Source organism: Piliocolobus tephrosceles, unplaced genomic scaffold (assembly GCF_002776525.5).
Source record: "Piliocolobus tephrosceles isolate RC106 unplaced genomic scaffold, ASM277652v3 unscaffolded_43566, whole genome shotgun sequence".
Classification (NCBI taxonomy): domain Eukaryota; kingdom Metazoa; phylum Chordata; class Mammalia; order Primates; family Cercopithecidae; genus Piliocolobus; species Piliocolobus tephrosceles.
Window position 1 is genome coordinate 100 of NW_022328272.1, and position 14,781 is coordinate 14,880.

The 14,781-nt window shown below is 50.4% G+C and overlaps 1 protein-coding gene across 1 annotated transcript in view; it reads left to right on the forward strand.

Annotated features, from left to right (window-relative positions):
* Positions 1-254: 254 nt before the first annotated feature.
* Positions 255-14,781, forward strand: part of LOC113224070 (collagen alpha-3(V) chain-like) — a gene marked incomplete at its 3' end in the record, with an annotated part of 30,610 nt that continues 16,083 nt past the window's right edge. Inside the window, exons 1-23 of the mRNA XM_026453361.1 lie at positions 255-563; positions 640-681; positions 1,534-1,596; positions 2,263-2,337; positions 2,432-2,515; positions 2,686-2,742; positions 2,839-2,892; positions 3,346-3,399; positions 4,895-4,948; positions 5,028-5,081; positions 5,266-5,319; positions 5,632-5,676; positions 5,819-5,872; positions 6,667-6,711; positions 6,849-6,902; positions 7,036-7,080; positions 9,135-9,188; positions 9,291-9,335; positions 9,479-9,532; positions 11,691-11,735; positions 11,843-11,896; positions 12,028-12,135; positions 12,560-12,613. Of these exons, the coding sequence (XP_026309146.1) occupies positions 465-563; positions 640-681; positions 1,534-1,596; positions 2,263-2,337; positions 2,432-2,515; positions 2,686-2,742; positions 2,839-2,892; positions 3,346-3,399; positions 4,895-4,948; positions 5,028-5,081; positions 5,266-5,319; positions 5,632-5,676; positions 5,819-5,872; positions 6,667-6,711; positions 6,849-6,902; positions 7,036-7,080; positions 9,135-9,188; positions 9,291-9,335; positions 9,479-9,532; positions 11,691-11,735; positions 11,843-11,896; positions 12,028-12,135; positions 12,560-12,613 (1,347 nt within the window). The remainder of the gene's footprint in view (positions 564-639; positions 682-1,533; positions 1,597-2,262; positions 2,338-2,431; positions 2,516-2,685; positions 2,743-2,838; positions 2,893-3,345; positions 3,400-4,894; positions 4,949-5,027; positions 5,082-5,265; positions 5,320-5,631; positions 5,677-5,818; positions 5,873-6,666; positions 6,712-6,848; positions 6,903-7,035; positions 7,081-9,134; positions 9,189-9,290; positions 9,336-9,478; positions 9,533-11,690; positions 11,736-11,842; positions 11,897-12,027; positions 12,136-12,559; positions 12,614-14,781) is intronic.

Here is a 14,781-nt window from a genome sequence, read left to right on the forward strand (position 1 = left end):
AAGAGGGAAAGAAGGAAAGAGAGAAAGGGAGAAAGGAAAAGCCTAGGTGTTCCACAGTGGAGGCACATAGGCACATAGTTGTAACTAACTTGCCCTTGTTACCTTGTTACCTGGAGTGCTTGTTGTGTGCCAAGCATTGTTTTAATTCATTCATCTTTGCATGAGATACATACACAGTCATCATTCATCCACTGACTTTACAGGTGGACCAATTACCTGTAAGTGACCATAGGGGTTGACTAAATTTCCCAACATCACTCAGTTAGTAAGAGGCAGATGCAGGATCAGTATCGGGCAGCAGGCTCTGGAGTTCACACTCTTCACCTTGACATGGCACTGCCCAGTGGATGCGGGGGCCTGAGCTTCTCAGTGCATGTTGGTTACAGTAGAGGAGAAGGGGCTCTGAGGGTAGACCCTGTGTGTGTGTGCGTGCACGCGTGGGTGATCAGATAGCCGAGGGGTTTATGTCCAAGTTCACATCTCTTTTCTCTCCATCTCCCCTGACCCCACCCCAGGGTGCAGGAGAGAAAGGAGCAAAAGGAGAGCCCGCAGTGATTGAAAAGGTGAGGGGTCTGGATTGCGAGGGGGTTGAGGGGCTTCATGATGACAGGGGTCATCGACACTCATTTCTCCCTTCAGGGGCAGCAGTTTGAGGGACCTCCAGGAGCCCCAGGACCCCGAGTAAGTCATGGCTGTGTTTCCTTCTTCCAGTCTTTCCCTTCCAGCTGAGGAGTGTTTAAGCCCCTGGAGTGAGGAGTTGGGGTGTAATGATGCCTGGCCAAGTGGAGGGTAGTGGACATTCGAGGCTTAAAGGATGAGTCAAAATAGGCAGGATGAGCAACATAGAGACTGGGCAACATAGCAAGACCCCATCTCTTTAAAAATAGCCACATATTGGCCGGGCGCAGTGCCTCATGCCTGTAATCCTAGCACTTTGGGAGGCTGAGGTGGGCAGACCATGAGGTCAGGAGATCGAGACCATCCTGGTTAACACAGTGAAACCCTGTCTTCACTAAAAATACAAAAAAATAGCTGGGCGAGGTGGCGGGTGCCTGTAGTCCCAGCTATTTGGGAGGCTGAGGCAGGAGAATGGTGTGAACCCGGGAGGCGGAGCTTGCAGTGAGCCGAGATCACGCCACTGCACTCCAGCCTGGGTGACAGAGCGAGACTCTGTCTCAAAAAAAAAATAATAATAATAATAACCTCATATTTAAAAACACATGTGGTACCCACTTGTAGTCCCAACTACTTGAGAGGCCGAGGTAGGAGGATTGCTTGAGCCCAGGAGTTGGAGGCTGCAGTGAGCTATGATCATGCATGGGTGACAGAGTGAGACCATCTCAAAAAAAGAATATGGGTCAGAGAGTAGCACTGGGGGTGAGTGTGGGTCAGCACTGCATTGGGGGAGTTGGAGTGACTCTGTAGTGGGGTAGGGAGGTCAGCCTGAGGTTAGAGTCAGTGAGTGGTAGGTTGAAAGTCAGCCTAGCTCAAACTTTGCACTTCCTGTGCCTCCTCTTTCTCTGTCCCCAACAGGGGGTGGTTGGCCCCTCAGGCCCTCCTGGCCCCCCAGGATTCCCTGGCGACCCTGGTCCACAGGTAAGGGACTCCCACTGGGGTGTATACTTCCCAGAGGAGTGAGGTTTGGGGCTGGGAGCATGATGGTCTGAACACAGAATCGAGGGCGTGGCACTCGGGAACACCATCTCAGGGCTGGCGCTGACCTCTTCTGTTCTCTGTCTCCCATCTGTGAACTATTTCTCTGGTTCCCCTTGTGTTTCTGGGGCCTACTCTTGGCTTTTCTTCTTTTGCCTGTCTCTGTTTCTGCGTGTCTTTCATCTCTCTCTTTCTCCTGTTGTGACTGTCTCTCTTCTGTCTCTCTCTGTTGGTCTCTGTCTCTCTCCCTCCCCCCGTCTGTCTATCTTTGCCTCTCTCTCTATTTCTCCATCTCTGTCTCTTTACCTGGCTTTTCTGTCTGTCTGTCTCTCTTTGTTTCTGTCTCTGTATGTCGCTCCATCTGCCTCCATCCTTCTCCGTCTCTCTCTCCCCTTCTCTTTGTCTCTGTCTCCATCTGTCTTTTCCTTTCCCCGTCTCTCTATTTCTCTCTCTCTCTTTCCTTGCCATGATCCCTCTTTGATTCTGTCTCTGTGTCTCTCTATCTCTGCCTCTCTCTGTCTTTCTGACTCATCCTTCTGTGCCTCCCCTGTCCTCCCTCTCTGTCTCTCTCTACCTGTCTCCACCTTTCTTCCCCCATCCCTCTCTCAGGGCCCTGCTGGCCTCCCAGGAATCCCCGGCGTTGATGGGATCCGAGGCCCACCGGGCACTGTGATCATGATGCCGGTAAGGAGATGGAGTGGCCCAGGCTTGGGGAGTGGAGTCCTGGTCTAGGAGGGGGCTCTCCTGGGGGCTTCCCTCACCGCTAAATTCCTCCCAGTTCCAGTTTGCAGGCGGCTCCTTTAAAGGACCCCCAGTCTCATTCCAGCAGGCCCAGGCTCAGGCAGTTCTGCAGCAGACTCAGGTGAGTGGGAGGTGTGGACATAGTGGGAGGAACCCCAGAGAGTGATACAGCCTGGGCGTAAGGAGGGGCTGGGCAGGAGAGGGGGGATATTTTTCTCCTGTAGATGCCTCTGTGGGGAATGTTGGGGGTCTTGTGGGAGGCCCCAGGCTCTGATTCCTCTGTCTTTCCAGCTCTCTATGAAAGGCCCCCCTGGTCCAGTGGGGCTCACTGGGCGCCCAGGCCCTGTGGTGAGTAAGGGGACTACTGCATGGAGGGGGCGGTGCATGCCGTTAGTGGAGAAGAATCATCTTCTAACCACACTTCTCCATCTCTCCTCCCCCAAGGGTCTCCCCGGGTATCCAGGTCTGAAAGGAGAGGCGGGAGCAGAAGGGCCACAGGTGAGACTGGTGGAGATAGGGCAGGATTGGATGGGATGAGCCTTCCCCCAGGACCACAGGACACACAGTGCTGGATGGGGAAAATGCCAAAGGGGCTGGGGATACCCTTGCAATTCATGACTTTCCTAGAGAATGGCGGCTCACATCTGGAATCCCAGCACTTTGGGAGGCCGAGGTGGGAGGATTGCTTGAGGCCAGGAGTTCAAGACCAGTCTGGGCAACATAGGGAGACCCCGTCTGTACAATAAATAAACATGTCCTTCCAAGCTGGGTACAGTGTCACACCCTTGTAGCCTCAGCTGCTTGGGAGACTGAGGAGGGAGTATTGCTTGAGCCCAGGTGTCCAGCCTGGGCAATATAGCAAGACCCCATCTCTAATTTTTTTTAGTACAATAAAATAAGTCCCTCTTTCTTCTTCTTTTCCTTTCCTTCCTCCTTTCCTCTTTCTTCTAGGGTCCCAGAGGCCTGCAGGGACCTCATGGACCCCCTGGCCGAGTGGGCAAGATGGTGAGTGACAGCGAGGTCCCCAGACCACCCCTTATCCATCCCTCGACACCCAACATGAGACTTGGCTTTGTGACCTTGGAGTCTGCTGGTGTCCTTAGTGGGACAAGAGTGCTGAAGGCGGAGAATGGCAGCTCCGCTGAGCGTGTGGTAAAGGAATCTGGCCAGGCTATAGAGTCAGGAAGGACTTGCCTGCAGGAGTGACGCTTGCCCTGAGGTCTGAAATAGAACTGGATGAACGGATGGGGAAGTGGAAGAAACAGCATGGCAAAAAAGAGGCCTGTCACATGGAAGGAAATGACAAATAAGTCAATTTCAGATAGAGTCATGCACCATATAATGGTGCTTATAAGATGATTGGCTGCGCGCAGTGGCTCATGCCTGTAATACCAGCACTTTGAGAGGCCGAGGCAGGTGGATCATTTGAGGTTAGGAGTTTGAGATCAGCCTGGTCAACATGGGGAAACCCTGTCCCTACTAAAAATACAAAAATTAGCTGGGCATGGCAGCGTGCGCCTGCAATCCCAGCTACTTGGAAGGCTGAGGCATGAGAATGGCTTGAATCTGGGAAGCAGAGGTTGTAGTGAGCCACTGCACTCTAGCTTGGGTAACAGAATGAGACTGTGTCTCAAATAATAATAATAATAAGTTATACATATGTTTTATATATATAATATAAATATATTATATATAATATAAATATATAAAACATATATATAAAATAAGTTATATATGTGTTATATATATATTTAAATATATAAAACATATATAACTCCAGCCTGGGCAACAGAGAATGACTGTCTCAAAAAAAAAAAAAAAATCAACCATGGCATAGTGGCTCATATCTGTAATCCCAGCACTTTAGGAAGCTGAGGTGAAAGGACGGCATGAGCCCAGGAGTTTGAGACCAGCCTGGGCAACACGGCGAAACCCGGTGTCTACACAAAATACAAATAAAAAATTAGCCAGGCGTGGTGGTGTGCACCTGTAGTCCCAGCTATTTGAGAGGCTGAGGTGGGAGGATTGCTTGAGCCAGGAGTTCAAAGCTGTGTTGAGTCATTATCATGCCACTGCACTTCAGCCTGGGCAAGAGAGCAAGACCTCAGCTCTAGAATATATAAATACATTTTAAAAAATAATATCTTGGCCTGGGTGTGGTGGCTCATGCCTATAATTCCAGCAGTTTAGGAGGCTGAGGCGTGTGGATTGCTTGAGTTCAGGAGTTCGAGACCAGCCTGAGCAACAGGATGAAACCCCCATCATCTCTACCAAAAATACAAAAAATTAGCCAGACATGGTGGCATGCACCTGTGGTCCCAGCTACTCATGAGGCTGAGGTTGCAGTGAGCTGAGAACGTGCCACTGTACTCCAACCTGAGTGACAGAGTGAGACCCCGTCTAAAAAAAAAATCTTGATGATGTTGATGATGATGATAAAGTTGGGTTCCTAATTTGGGGGAGGGTTCATCATTGACTCTTGGGCTCACTTTCTCCATAGGGCCGCCCTGGAGCAGATGGGGCTCGGGGCCTCCCAGGGGACACCGGACCTAAGGTAGGTGATGGGGCTGAGGTAAGACTTGGTGGGGGCTGTCAGGCTTATGGGGTCAAGGCTCACTGGTGTCTCTGGACAGGGTGATCGTGGCTTCGATGGCCTCCCAGGGCTGCCTGGTGAGAAGGGCCAAAGGGTGAGTGTGTGAGGTCTCTCCCCCAGATCTAAGCCCTCCTCCCAGTATTCAACTCCCCATTCTCCTCCCTCAGTATCAGAGTCATGATCCCCGTGTCACTCCTCACACCCCATCTGCCTTCCCAGGGGGCTGGTCTCTCCACCCACACCCTTCCACTCTGAACTCCCCTCTGTTCCCTCTCCAGGGTGATTTTGGCCATGTGGGGCAACCCGGTCCCCCAGGAGAGGACGGTGAGAGGGTAAGTTTGGAAGAGAGTTAGGGCCTGGTTTGGAGAGTAAGTTTGGAAGCCTGAATGAGAATGAGAGAGGAAGATCTGGAGGTCTCAGTGGCCAGCCTGAGAGCTGGGGATACATTGTGGGGTGAGGAGGTGAGACTTGCAGGTCTAGGATTGGAGTCAGGTGCTTGAATGGAATCCCATGGACTTAGTCTGCAGATTTCCAGGGATCTTGGTTTAATTCCAAGACCCCCTGGAAGGGGCTGCCCAGATGAGAGGAGGTGGCTCTCCCAGGGTTGTATCTTCCTGTTCCCAAGTAATGATACTTTCCCACAGGGATCAGAGGGACCTTCAGGGCCCACTGGCCAGGCTGGGGAGCCGGTGAGTATCAGGGATCCCTGGGCCCCTTGCTTGGTGCAGGGGAGGGAGTCAGGACTCCCAGGGCCCCAGGACTTACAGGCTCCCGGGAACTCACAAGGCCAGACAGAGGTAATGTGGAGATAATTCACCTGCTCCCTTGCAGGGTCCACGAGGACTGATTGGCCCCAGAGGCTCCCCTGGCCCCACGGGTCGCCCGGTGAGTGTCACTGGCTCTCTGCATCCCTGTCTGTCTTTTTGTTTGTTTGTTTGTTTTGAGATTAGGGTCTCACTCTGTTGCCCAGCCTGGAGAGCAGTGGTGAGATCTCAGCTCACTGCAACCTCCGCCTCCTGGGTTCAAGCGATTCTCATGCTTCAGCCTCCTGAGTAGCTGGGACTACAGGCACCCAAAATCACACCTGGCTAATTTTTGTATTTTTAGTAGAGACGGGGTTTCACCATGTTGGTCAGGCTGGTCTCGAACTCCTGGCCTCAAGTGATCCTCCCAAAGTGCTGGGATTACAGGTCTGAGCCACTGTTCCCAGCCCCTATATGTCTTTTTTTTCTCACTTTTCTGCCCTTTGCATGTCCATATCTGTTGTGGCTTCTATGCCCGCTCAACTTTCTTTTTCTTTCTTTCTTTTTTTTTTTTTTTGACAGAGTTTTGTTCTTGTTGCCCAGGCTGGAGTGTAATGACGTGATCTCTGCTCACTGCAACCTCCGCCTCACAAATTCAAGCTATTCTTCTGCCTCAGCCTCCTGAGTAGCTGGGATCACATGCCTGGCTAATTTTTGTGTTTTTAGTAGAGACGGGGTTTCACCATGTTGGCCAGGCTGGTCTTAAACTCCCAACCTCAGGTGATCCGCCCGCCTCAGCCTCCCAAAGTGCTGGGATTACAAACATGAGCCGCAGTGCCGGGCCCCGCCCACCTTTCCACCTGCATCTCTCGGTGTCTCAGACTCAGGCTCCCCGCTTGTTGCTCTGTCTTGGGCTCACATCCTCTTTCCCCCTAGGGTGTGACTGGAATTGACGGTGCTCCTGGTGCCAAAGGCAATGTGGTATGTGCCCTGTGCCCTCTGACCCCGATTGTCCACATCCCTATTCCCTTCCATGACTGACCCCCCCAAGTCAATTTCACTAACACCTCAGCACCATGACCCCTCTCAGCTTCACTGAAACCCCACTTTCTCCTCAGGGTCCTCCAGGAGAACCGGGCCCTCCAGGACAGCAGGGAAACCATGGGTCCCAGGTTTGGACTATCTTTCCCAATAATGGGGCATGGGAGTGGTCAGTTGAGACCTTAGACCACGCCCAGGCTTCCCAACCCCCACACTCACCGCTTCTTTCTTATGCCTTCCCTCATCTTCTTTTTCTGTCCCCAGGGACTCCCCGGTCCCCAGGGACTCATCGGCACTCCTGGGGAGAAGGTGAGTGACAGCTCCACCTACCGTAACCTCCTCAAGTCTCCTTCCTTCAACTCTGTTGCCAGGAAAATCTTCCCACCAGGACCCCTCTGTTAGCTCTGGATAGTGATAAACTGCAGCATTCCCTAAGCCAGCGCAGAGTTACAAAGTGTCCTTGTTGGGGAAGGATTGGTTGCAAGAAACAGAAACCCACCAAGGCTAGTGCACATAAGGGATATTGTCAGGATACAGAGAGCCCACAGAAGCCTGTCACAGAAGATATTACCAAGATGTACAGGCCCTGTGGGCTCATCTTTGTTCCCTGGCACATCTGCTTCCGCCTTCCCTGGCAGACACATTTCTTTCTGCACATATCTTTTTTTGGGGGGCGGGGACAGGGTCTCACTCTGTCACCCAGGCTGGAGTGCAGTGGTTCAATAACACCTCACTTCAGCCTTGACTTCCCTGGGCGCAGGTGATTCTCCCACCTCAGTCACCCGAGTAGCTGGGACTATCGGCGCATGCCACCATGCCTGGCTAATTTTTCTTCTCTCTCTTTTTCTTCTTTTTTGTAGAGATGGGGTCTCCCGGTGTTGTCCAGGCTGGTCTTGAACTCTTGGGCTCAAGCAGTTCATCTGCCTTGGCCCCCCAAAATGCTGGGATTACAGGGCGAAAGCCATGATGCCCAACTGGGCGTTTTTAAAGAGAGTGGTGTGCCTATGAATCCTCTATTTCAACATGTCTTTTGCACTGTTTTAATTCAATTTTATTTATTATCTTTGTGGGTACAGAGTAGGTATAAACGTATGGAGTACATGAGATGTTTTGATACAGGGATGCGCATAAAGAATCATGTCATGGAGAATGGGGTATCTGTCCCCTCAAGTGTTTATTCTTTGTGTTACAAACAATAGTTATACTACTTTCGTTTTTTTTCTTTTTCTTTCTTTTCTTTCTTTTTTTTTTGAGACGGAATGCAGTGGCGCAATCTCGGTTCACTGTAAGCTCCGCCCCCTGGGTTTCATGCCATTCTCCTGCCTCAGACTCCCGAGTAGCTGGCACTACAGGCGCCCGCCACTACACCCGGCTAATTTTTTGCGTATTTAGTAGAGACGGGGTTTCACTGTGTTAGCCAGGATGGTCTCGATCTCCTGACCTCGTGATCCACCTGCCTCAGCCTCCCAAAGTGCTGGGATTACAGACGTGAGCCACCATGCCTGGCAGTATTTTTTTTTTTTTGATGGAATTTCACTCTTGTTGTCCAGGCTGGAGTGCAATGGCATGATCTCAGCTCACTGCAACCTCCGCCTCCCATGTTCAAGTGATTCACCTACCTTAACCTCCCAAGTAGCTGGGATTACAGGTGCCCACCACTACGCCCAGCTAATTTTTGTAATTTTGTATTTTTTGTATTCACCATATTGGTCAGGCTGGTCTCGAACTCCTGACCTCAGGTGATCCACCCTCCTTGGCCTCCTAAAGTGCTGGAATTATAGACGTGAGCCACTGCACCTGGCCTCTTTTAGTTATTTTTAAATGTACAATTAAATTATTACCCGAAGCCAGGGACAGTGGCTCACGCCTGTAATCTCAACACTTTGGGAGGCCGAGGCAGGCGGATCACCAAGGTGGCCTGGCCAGCACAGTGAAACCCCGTCTCTAATAAAATTACAAAAATTAGCCAGGTGCTGAAGTCCCAGTTACTCCAGAAGCTGAGGCAGAAGAATCACTTGAGCCTGGGAAGAGGTTGCAGTGAGCCGAGATCGTGCTACTGCACTCCAACCTGGGTGACATGTAATTGACTACAGTCACCCTCTTGGGCTATCAATCTTGTACTGTTTTTATATTCTTCCTTGCAACCTTCCCAGAAGCAGTGGATTTCTGAGGATCAGAGAGGGAAATAGGCTTGCCTGGGGTCACACAGCAAGTTTGGGCAGAGCTGGGATAGATTTCCTGGCCAGTGAGGTCTGCTTATTTCTTAACATTGAGGCGGCTGCATGTCTGCGTAGATCTGATCCTAGTGGTGCTCCAGGGCTCTGAGCACCTCTGTCTCTCCCCTGCTGTTCATCTTCTTTCAGGGTCCTCCTGGAAACCCAGGAATTCCAGGCCTCCCAGGAGCGGATGGCCCTCCGGTAAGAACCACGAGCTGGAAAAAGTAGGAAGGAGAAGGGGGAAGCTTGGGAATTGGAATGGCAAGTTTTGGTCTCTGACAACTTAGAATGTTTCTTCCCCAGGGTCACCCAGGACATGAGGGCCCCACGGGAGAGAAAGGGGCCCAGGTGAGTGACCAAGAGGTTAGGCTGGGTTGGGGATGAGGGTCGGGAGGCAGGGCGTGGAGTCAGGGGCCACAGAGGAGAGAGATGAGGACTCTTAGAATGTGGAAGGACTGTCTGGAATGGCACTGACCTTATCTTCCTCCCAGGGTCCACCAGGGTCGGCAGGCCCTGCGGGCTATCCTGGACCTCGGGGAGTGAAGGTAGGTGATACCGGTGGCTTGCAGGTAGGAGTGATTTACCAGCTTTGGGTTCAGGGATGCGACGCAGCTCCATCGGAAACTTCTGAATGTGTGGAGAGGGGAATCAGTTGGTCAGGCCAGATGTCGTGGGACTGTGGTTTGGAGCTGCACAGCCAAGGACAGCCTTACAGTGTGGTTGTCACCTTGTCACCTTGTTGTTGAAAACAGCTAAACCCATTAGAGGCCGAACACATTTATTTCTTTTTTCTTTTTTTCTTTTTCTTTTTTCTTTTTTTCGAGACAGAGTCTCGCTTTGTCACCCAGGCTGGAGTGCAGTGGAGTGATCTCGGTTCCCTGCAACCTCTGCCTCCTCCCTGATTCAAGCGATTCTCCTGCGTCAGCTTCCCGAGTAGCTGGGACTACAGGCATGCACCACCAGGCCCGGGTAATTTTTGTATTTTTAGTAGAGACAGGGTTTCACCATGTTGGCCAGGTTGGTCTCAAACTCCTGACCTCAGGTGATCCACCCTCCTTGGCTTCTCAAAGTGGCTGGGTTTACAGGCGTGAGCCACTGCGCCTGGCCCAAGGGTTGTGTTAACCCAAACTCAGAATCACATAATCTATATGCACAGTAATTCTGGGTTAAGCCAAGAGCTGCACCTTGGCTAAATAGAGGTGCAGGGGCATTAGACAAGCTTAGACACACTATAATCAAGGAATTGGCTATACTGTAGCAGGCACAGAGTCTGGCAAGGATCACCCTCAGAGTTACATTGTAGCCAAGCATAGTTACATTTTTTATCTTTTTTTGTTTTTGGTTTTGTTTTTGAGACCTGGTTCTGCTCTTGTTGCCCAGGCTGGAGTGCAGGGACACCATCTGGGCTCATCGCAACCTCTGCCTCCCGGGTTCAAATGATTCTCCTGTCTCAGCCTCTCGAGTAGCAGTATTACAGGCATGTGCCGCCATGCCTGGCTAATTTTTGTATTTTTAATAGAGAAAGGGTTTCTCCGTTGGTCAGTCTGGTCTTGAACTCCTGACCTCAGGTGATCCGCCCGCCTTGGCCTCTCAAAGTGCTGAGATTACAGGCGTGAGCCACCACACCCAGCCCTAAACGTTTTATTTTTTTAGAGACAGGGTCTTCTGTGTTGTCCAGGCTGGAATATATAGCATAATCATGGCTCACTGCAGCCTTCAACTCCTGTGCTCAAGTAATCCCTTCATTTTAGCTTCCTGAATCGCTAGGACTATGGGCGTATGCCACCAGGCTTGGCAGTTTTTTTCGTTTGATCACTCACTGCAGCCTGGAGCTCCCAAGCTCAATCAATCCTCCCACCTCACCCTCCCAGGTAGCTGGAACTACAGGTGCACGTCACCACATCTGGCTACTTTTTTTTCTTTTTTGTACTTTTTGTATAGATGAGGTTTTCCTATGTTGCCCAGGCTGGTCTGGAACTCCCGGGCTCAAGCAATCCTCCAGCCTCTGCCTCCCAAAATGTTGGGATTACAGGTGTGAGCCACCATGCCCAGCTTCTAGTTACATTAATTGACCCCTAGTTGAGTCTAGTTACATTGTAACCAGTCCCTACACTGTAGTAGTTGAGTCTAGTTACATTGTAGCTAAAGCTAGAGAACAACTTGCAGCCAAGCTCAGTTACATTGTTTCTCTGTGGCTGGAGACTAACCACATGGATTGTATTGGATCCAAGTGCATTATCATTGTAGCCACTGAGCTCAGAGATGTTGCAGCCAAGCGCAGTTTTCAGAGTTTGGTATGAGCAGCATCCAGACTTGTACTAAGCGCTGTCTCCATAGCCAAGCACAGAGTCGCCTTGTAGCTGGCACAATGGGGAACATTCCTTTGCCTTTATAATGAGGTCCGGGCCTGGAATGTTCATCCTCTTTCTTCTGCCAGAAGGAACTGTGGACAAAGCGTCTCCAGGAGATGGGAATCACTTACTTGGAAATTTGGCCTTCCCCGCACACCCCCGCACAGATGACCTTGGGAGGCCTCCAGTGGGGAGGGAGGGTCTCTGGGGAAAGATCGTTTCTTCTGAAGCTGCCCCTCCCAGCTTCTGCCTAGCAAACTCTTGGGACTTTCCTGGCTGCTTTAGAGCAGGGGACTGAGTTTGGGTTCCTTCTTAAGCAGGGAAGAAGCTTGAGAGCTTTTTTATTTTTCAGGGCACTTCAGGCAACCGGGGCCTCCAGGGGGAGAAAGGCGAGAAGGTGAGGAGAGAAGGAATTCATCAGAGGAGAGGGAGCCCCAATCATGGGGTCCTGGTTGTGTCCCTTTCCCGAGGCCCTCACTTCTGGCCTCTGTCTCTCTCACCCAGGGAGAGGACGGCTTCCCGGGCTTCAAGGGCGATGTGGGGCTCAAAGGTGATCGGGTAAGACCAGCTCCAGATGAGGGGTGGTGTGGGTCTGGGGGGCTCGGGGAAGACGGGAAGGGGATGAGCTGGGGCTAGACAGAGCAGGAAGGACAAAAGATGGATATTAAAGACTCTCCTTTTTCTTCCAGGGGAAACCCGGAGCTCCAGGTCCCCGGGGAGAGGATGGTCCTGAGGGGCTGAAGGGGCAGGCGGGGAAGGCTGGCGAGGAGGGGCCCCCAGGCTCAGCTGGGGAGAAGGTAAATGACTCCACCCTCCAGCCTCCCACAGTCAAGAGGTCTCCAACCTTTTCCCTCTGCCCTTTGCCCTTTGCCCTTTTATTAAACCTTTGACCTCAGGAGGTTGCTACCATCCTTGTCATCTTTAATTCCTCAGCTCAGCATCATAGAGCAATTTAATGCACCCAACTTATGTGTTTATCTCCATAACCAACACATGCAATAGGCATTTTCATCCCATTTTACAGACAAGGAAAACTGAGACTTGGAATGGCTGACTGACCTGCCCAAGGATATGCCCCTAGCAGGCAGGAGCGAGGACTTGAACTTTGTTTCCCTGACTCCCATCCCATTAGCCCATCCACCATGCCCCAGCCAGCCCGACCTTTCCTCCTCTGACCTCCAGGTTGCAATTTCTGACCTTTGTCCCATAACCTCTCTGCAGGGCAAGCTTGGGGTACCAGGCCTCCCAGGTTATCCAGGACGCCCTGGACCTAAGGTAGGAAACTGGGGGTGGAGGTGGAGATGGAGATGGGCAGGATTCAGAGACTAACATCCAGGGGTCCAGGCTATGGTCTTGGGGGATGAGCTGCCCACCCCAAGGGCCATTGAGAGAATGTAAAATGTGGGCTTTGGCCAGGCATAGTGGCTCACGCCTATAATCCCAGCACCCTGAGAGGCTGAAGTGAGAGGACTGCTTGAGCCCAGGAGTTCAAGACTAGACTGGGCAACATGGCAAAACATTGTCTCTACAAAAACATACAAAAATTAGCCAGATGTGGCCAGGCACGGTGGTTCGTGGCTGTAATCCCAACACTTTGGGAGGCAGAGGCAGGCGGATCACTCGAGGCCAGGAGTTCGAGACCAGCCTGACCAACATGGAGAAACCCCATCCCTACTAAAAATTCAAAATTAGCCAGGCATGGTGGTGCATACCTGTAATCCCAGCCACTCAGGAGGCTGAAGCAGGAGAATCGCTTGAACCCAGGAGGCAGAGGTTGCAGTGAGCCAAGATCATGCCATTGCACTACAGCCTGGGCAACAAGAATGAAACTCCATCTGAAGAAAAAAAAAAAAAAGCCAGATGTGGCCGGGCGCAGTGGCTCACAGCTGTAATCCCCACAATTTGGGAGGCAGAGGCAGGTGAATCACTTGAGGTCAGGAGTTTGAGACCAGCCTGGCCAATGTGATGAAACCCTGTCACTACTAAAAATACAAAAAAATTAGCTGGGCATAGTAGCATGCACCTGTAATCCCAGCTACCCAAGAGGCTGAGACAGGAGAATTGTTTGCCACTGCACCCCAGCCTGGGTGACAGAGGAGTACTCCGTCTCAAAATTTTTTTAAAAGTGAGCTTTGGCATCAGACAGACTTGGGCTCAAATACCCTCTTACCTGCTACGCGATCTTGGGCAAGTTTCTTGAGCCTGTTTTCTCTGCTGTGAAACAGACGTCCCGGTAATTTCCATCTCATCAATTTGATTATAATAATGTTGATAATAGTGATGATGACAGTGATTATAAAACTGTAGGATCCTTTCATTTGGTGTGATTAAGTTTCATTCACCAACAATATCAGTTAAAGGCGAAAATCATAGAATCATAAAATACACATAGTACATATCTTGAATTAATTATAACTTACAGTCAAATGTACTCATGCAAAAACGTACTTATATAAAAACATAACATTTGTTTGCCAATGTTTTGATGAGTGAGGATACTGATGAGATTCATTTTTCTGCCTAAACTATACCCATATTGTATCACTGATGAGTTCTGTTTCTATAGAGTAGAGGAGGAACCTGAAGACATTTGGGGCTGGGTGCAGTGGTTCATGCCTGTAATCCCAGCACTTTGGGAGCCCAAGGCGGGCGGATCACGAGGTCAGGAGATTGAGACCATCCTGGCTAACACTGTGAAACCCTGTCTCTGCAAAAATACAAAAAACTAGCCGGGCGAGGTGGCGGGCCCCTGTAGTCCCAGCTACTCGGGAGGCTGAGGCAGGAGAGTGGCGTGAACCCGGGAGGCGGAGCTTGCAGTGAGCTGAGATGGTGCCACTTACTCCACCCTGGGCGACAGAGTGAGACTCTGTCTCAAAAGAAAAACAAATAGACATTTGGGAAGATATTTGAGGGCAGAATCCTCCTAGAGTTTCACATTTTTGCTCTGTTGAGCTGATAGTTATCTCACCTACATTGAATTTGACAGTTTTTTTTTTTTTCAGTGATTTCCCTTTACATTGACTCCTTTTCCTTTAACTTAGTTTTTTTTTTTTTTTTTTTTCTTTTTAATGATTGGGAAAAAACTTTTAACTTAGTTTTAATAGACAACTTTATTTTCCTTCCTTTCTTCCTGTCTTTCTTCCTTTCTCCCTTCCTTCCCTCCCTCCCTGCATCCCCCTCCCTTTTCTTTTTTCTTTTCTTTTCTCTTTTCTTTCTCTCTCTTTCTCCCTCCCTCCCTCCCTCCTTCCTTCCTTCCTTCCTTTCTTTCTTTCTCTTTCTTTCTTTCTTTCTCTCTTTCTCTCTCTCTTTCTTTCTTTCTCTCTTTCTCTCTTTCTCTCTTTCTTTCTTTCTTTCTTTCCTTCTTTCTTTCTTTCTTTCTCTCTCTCTCTCTCTCTCTCTTTCTTTCTTTCTTTCTTTCTTTCTTTCTTTCTTTCTTTCTTTCT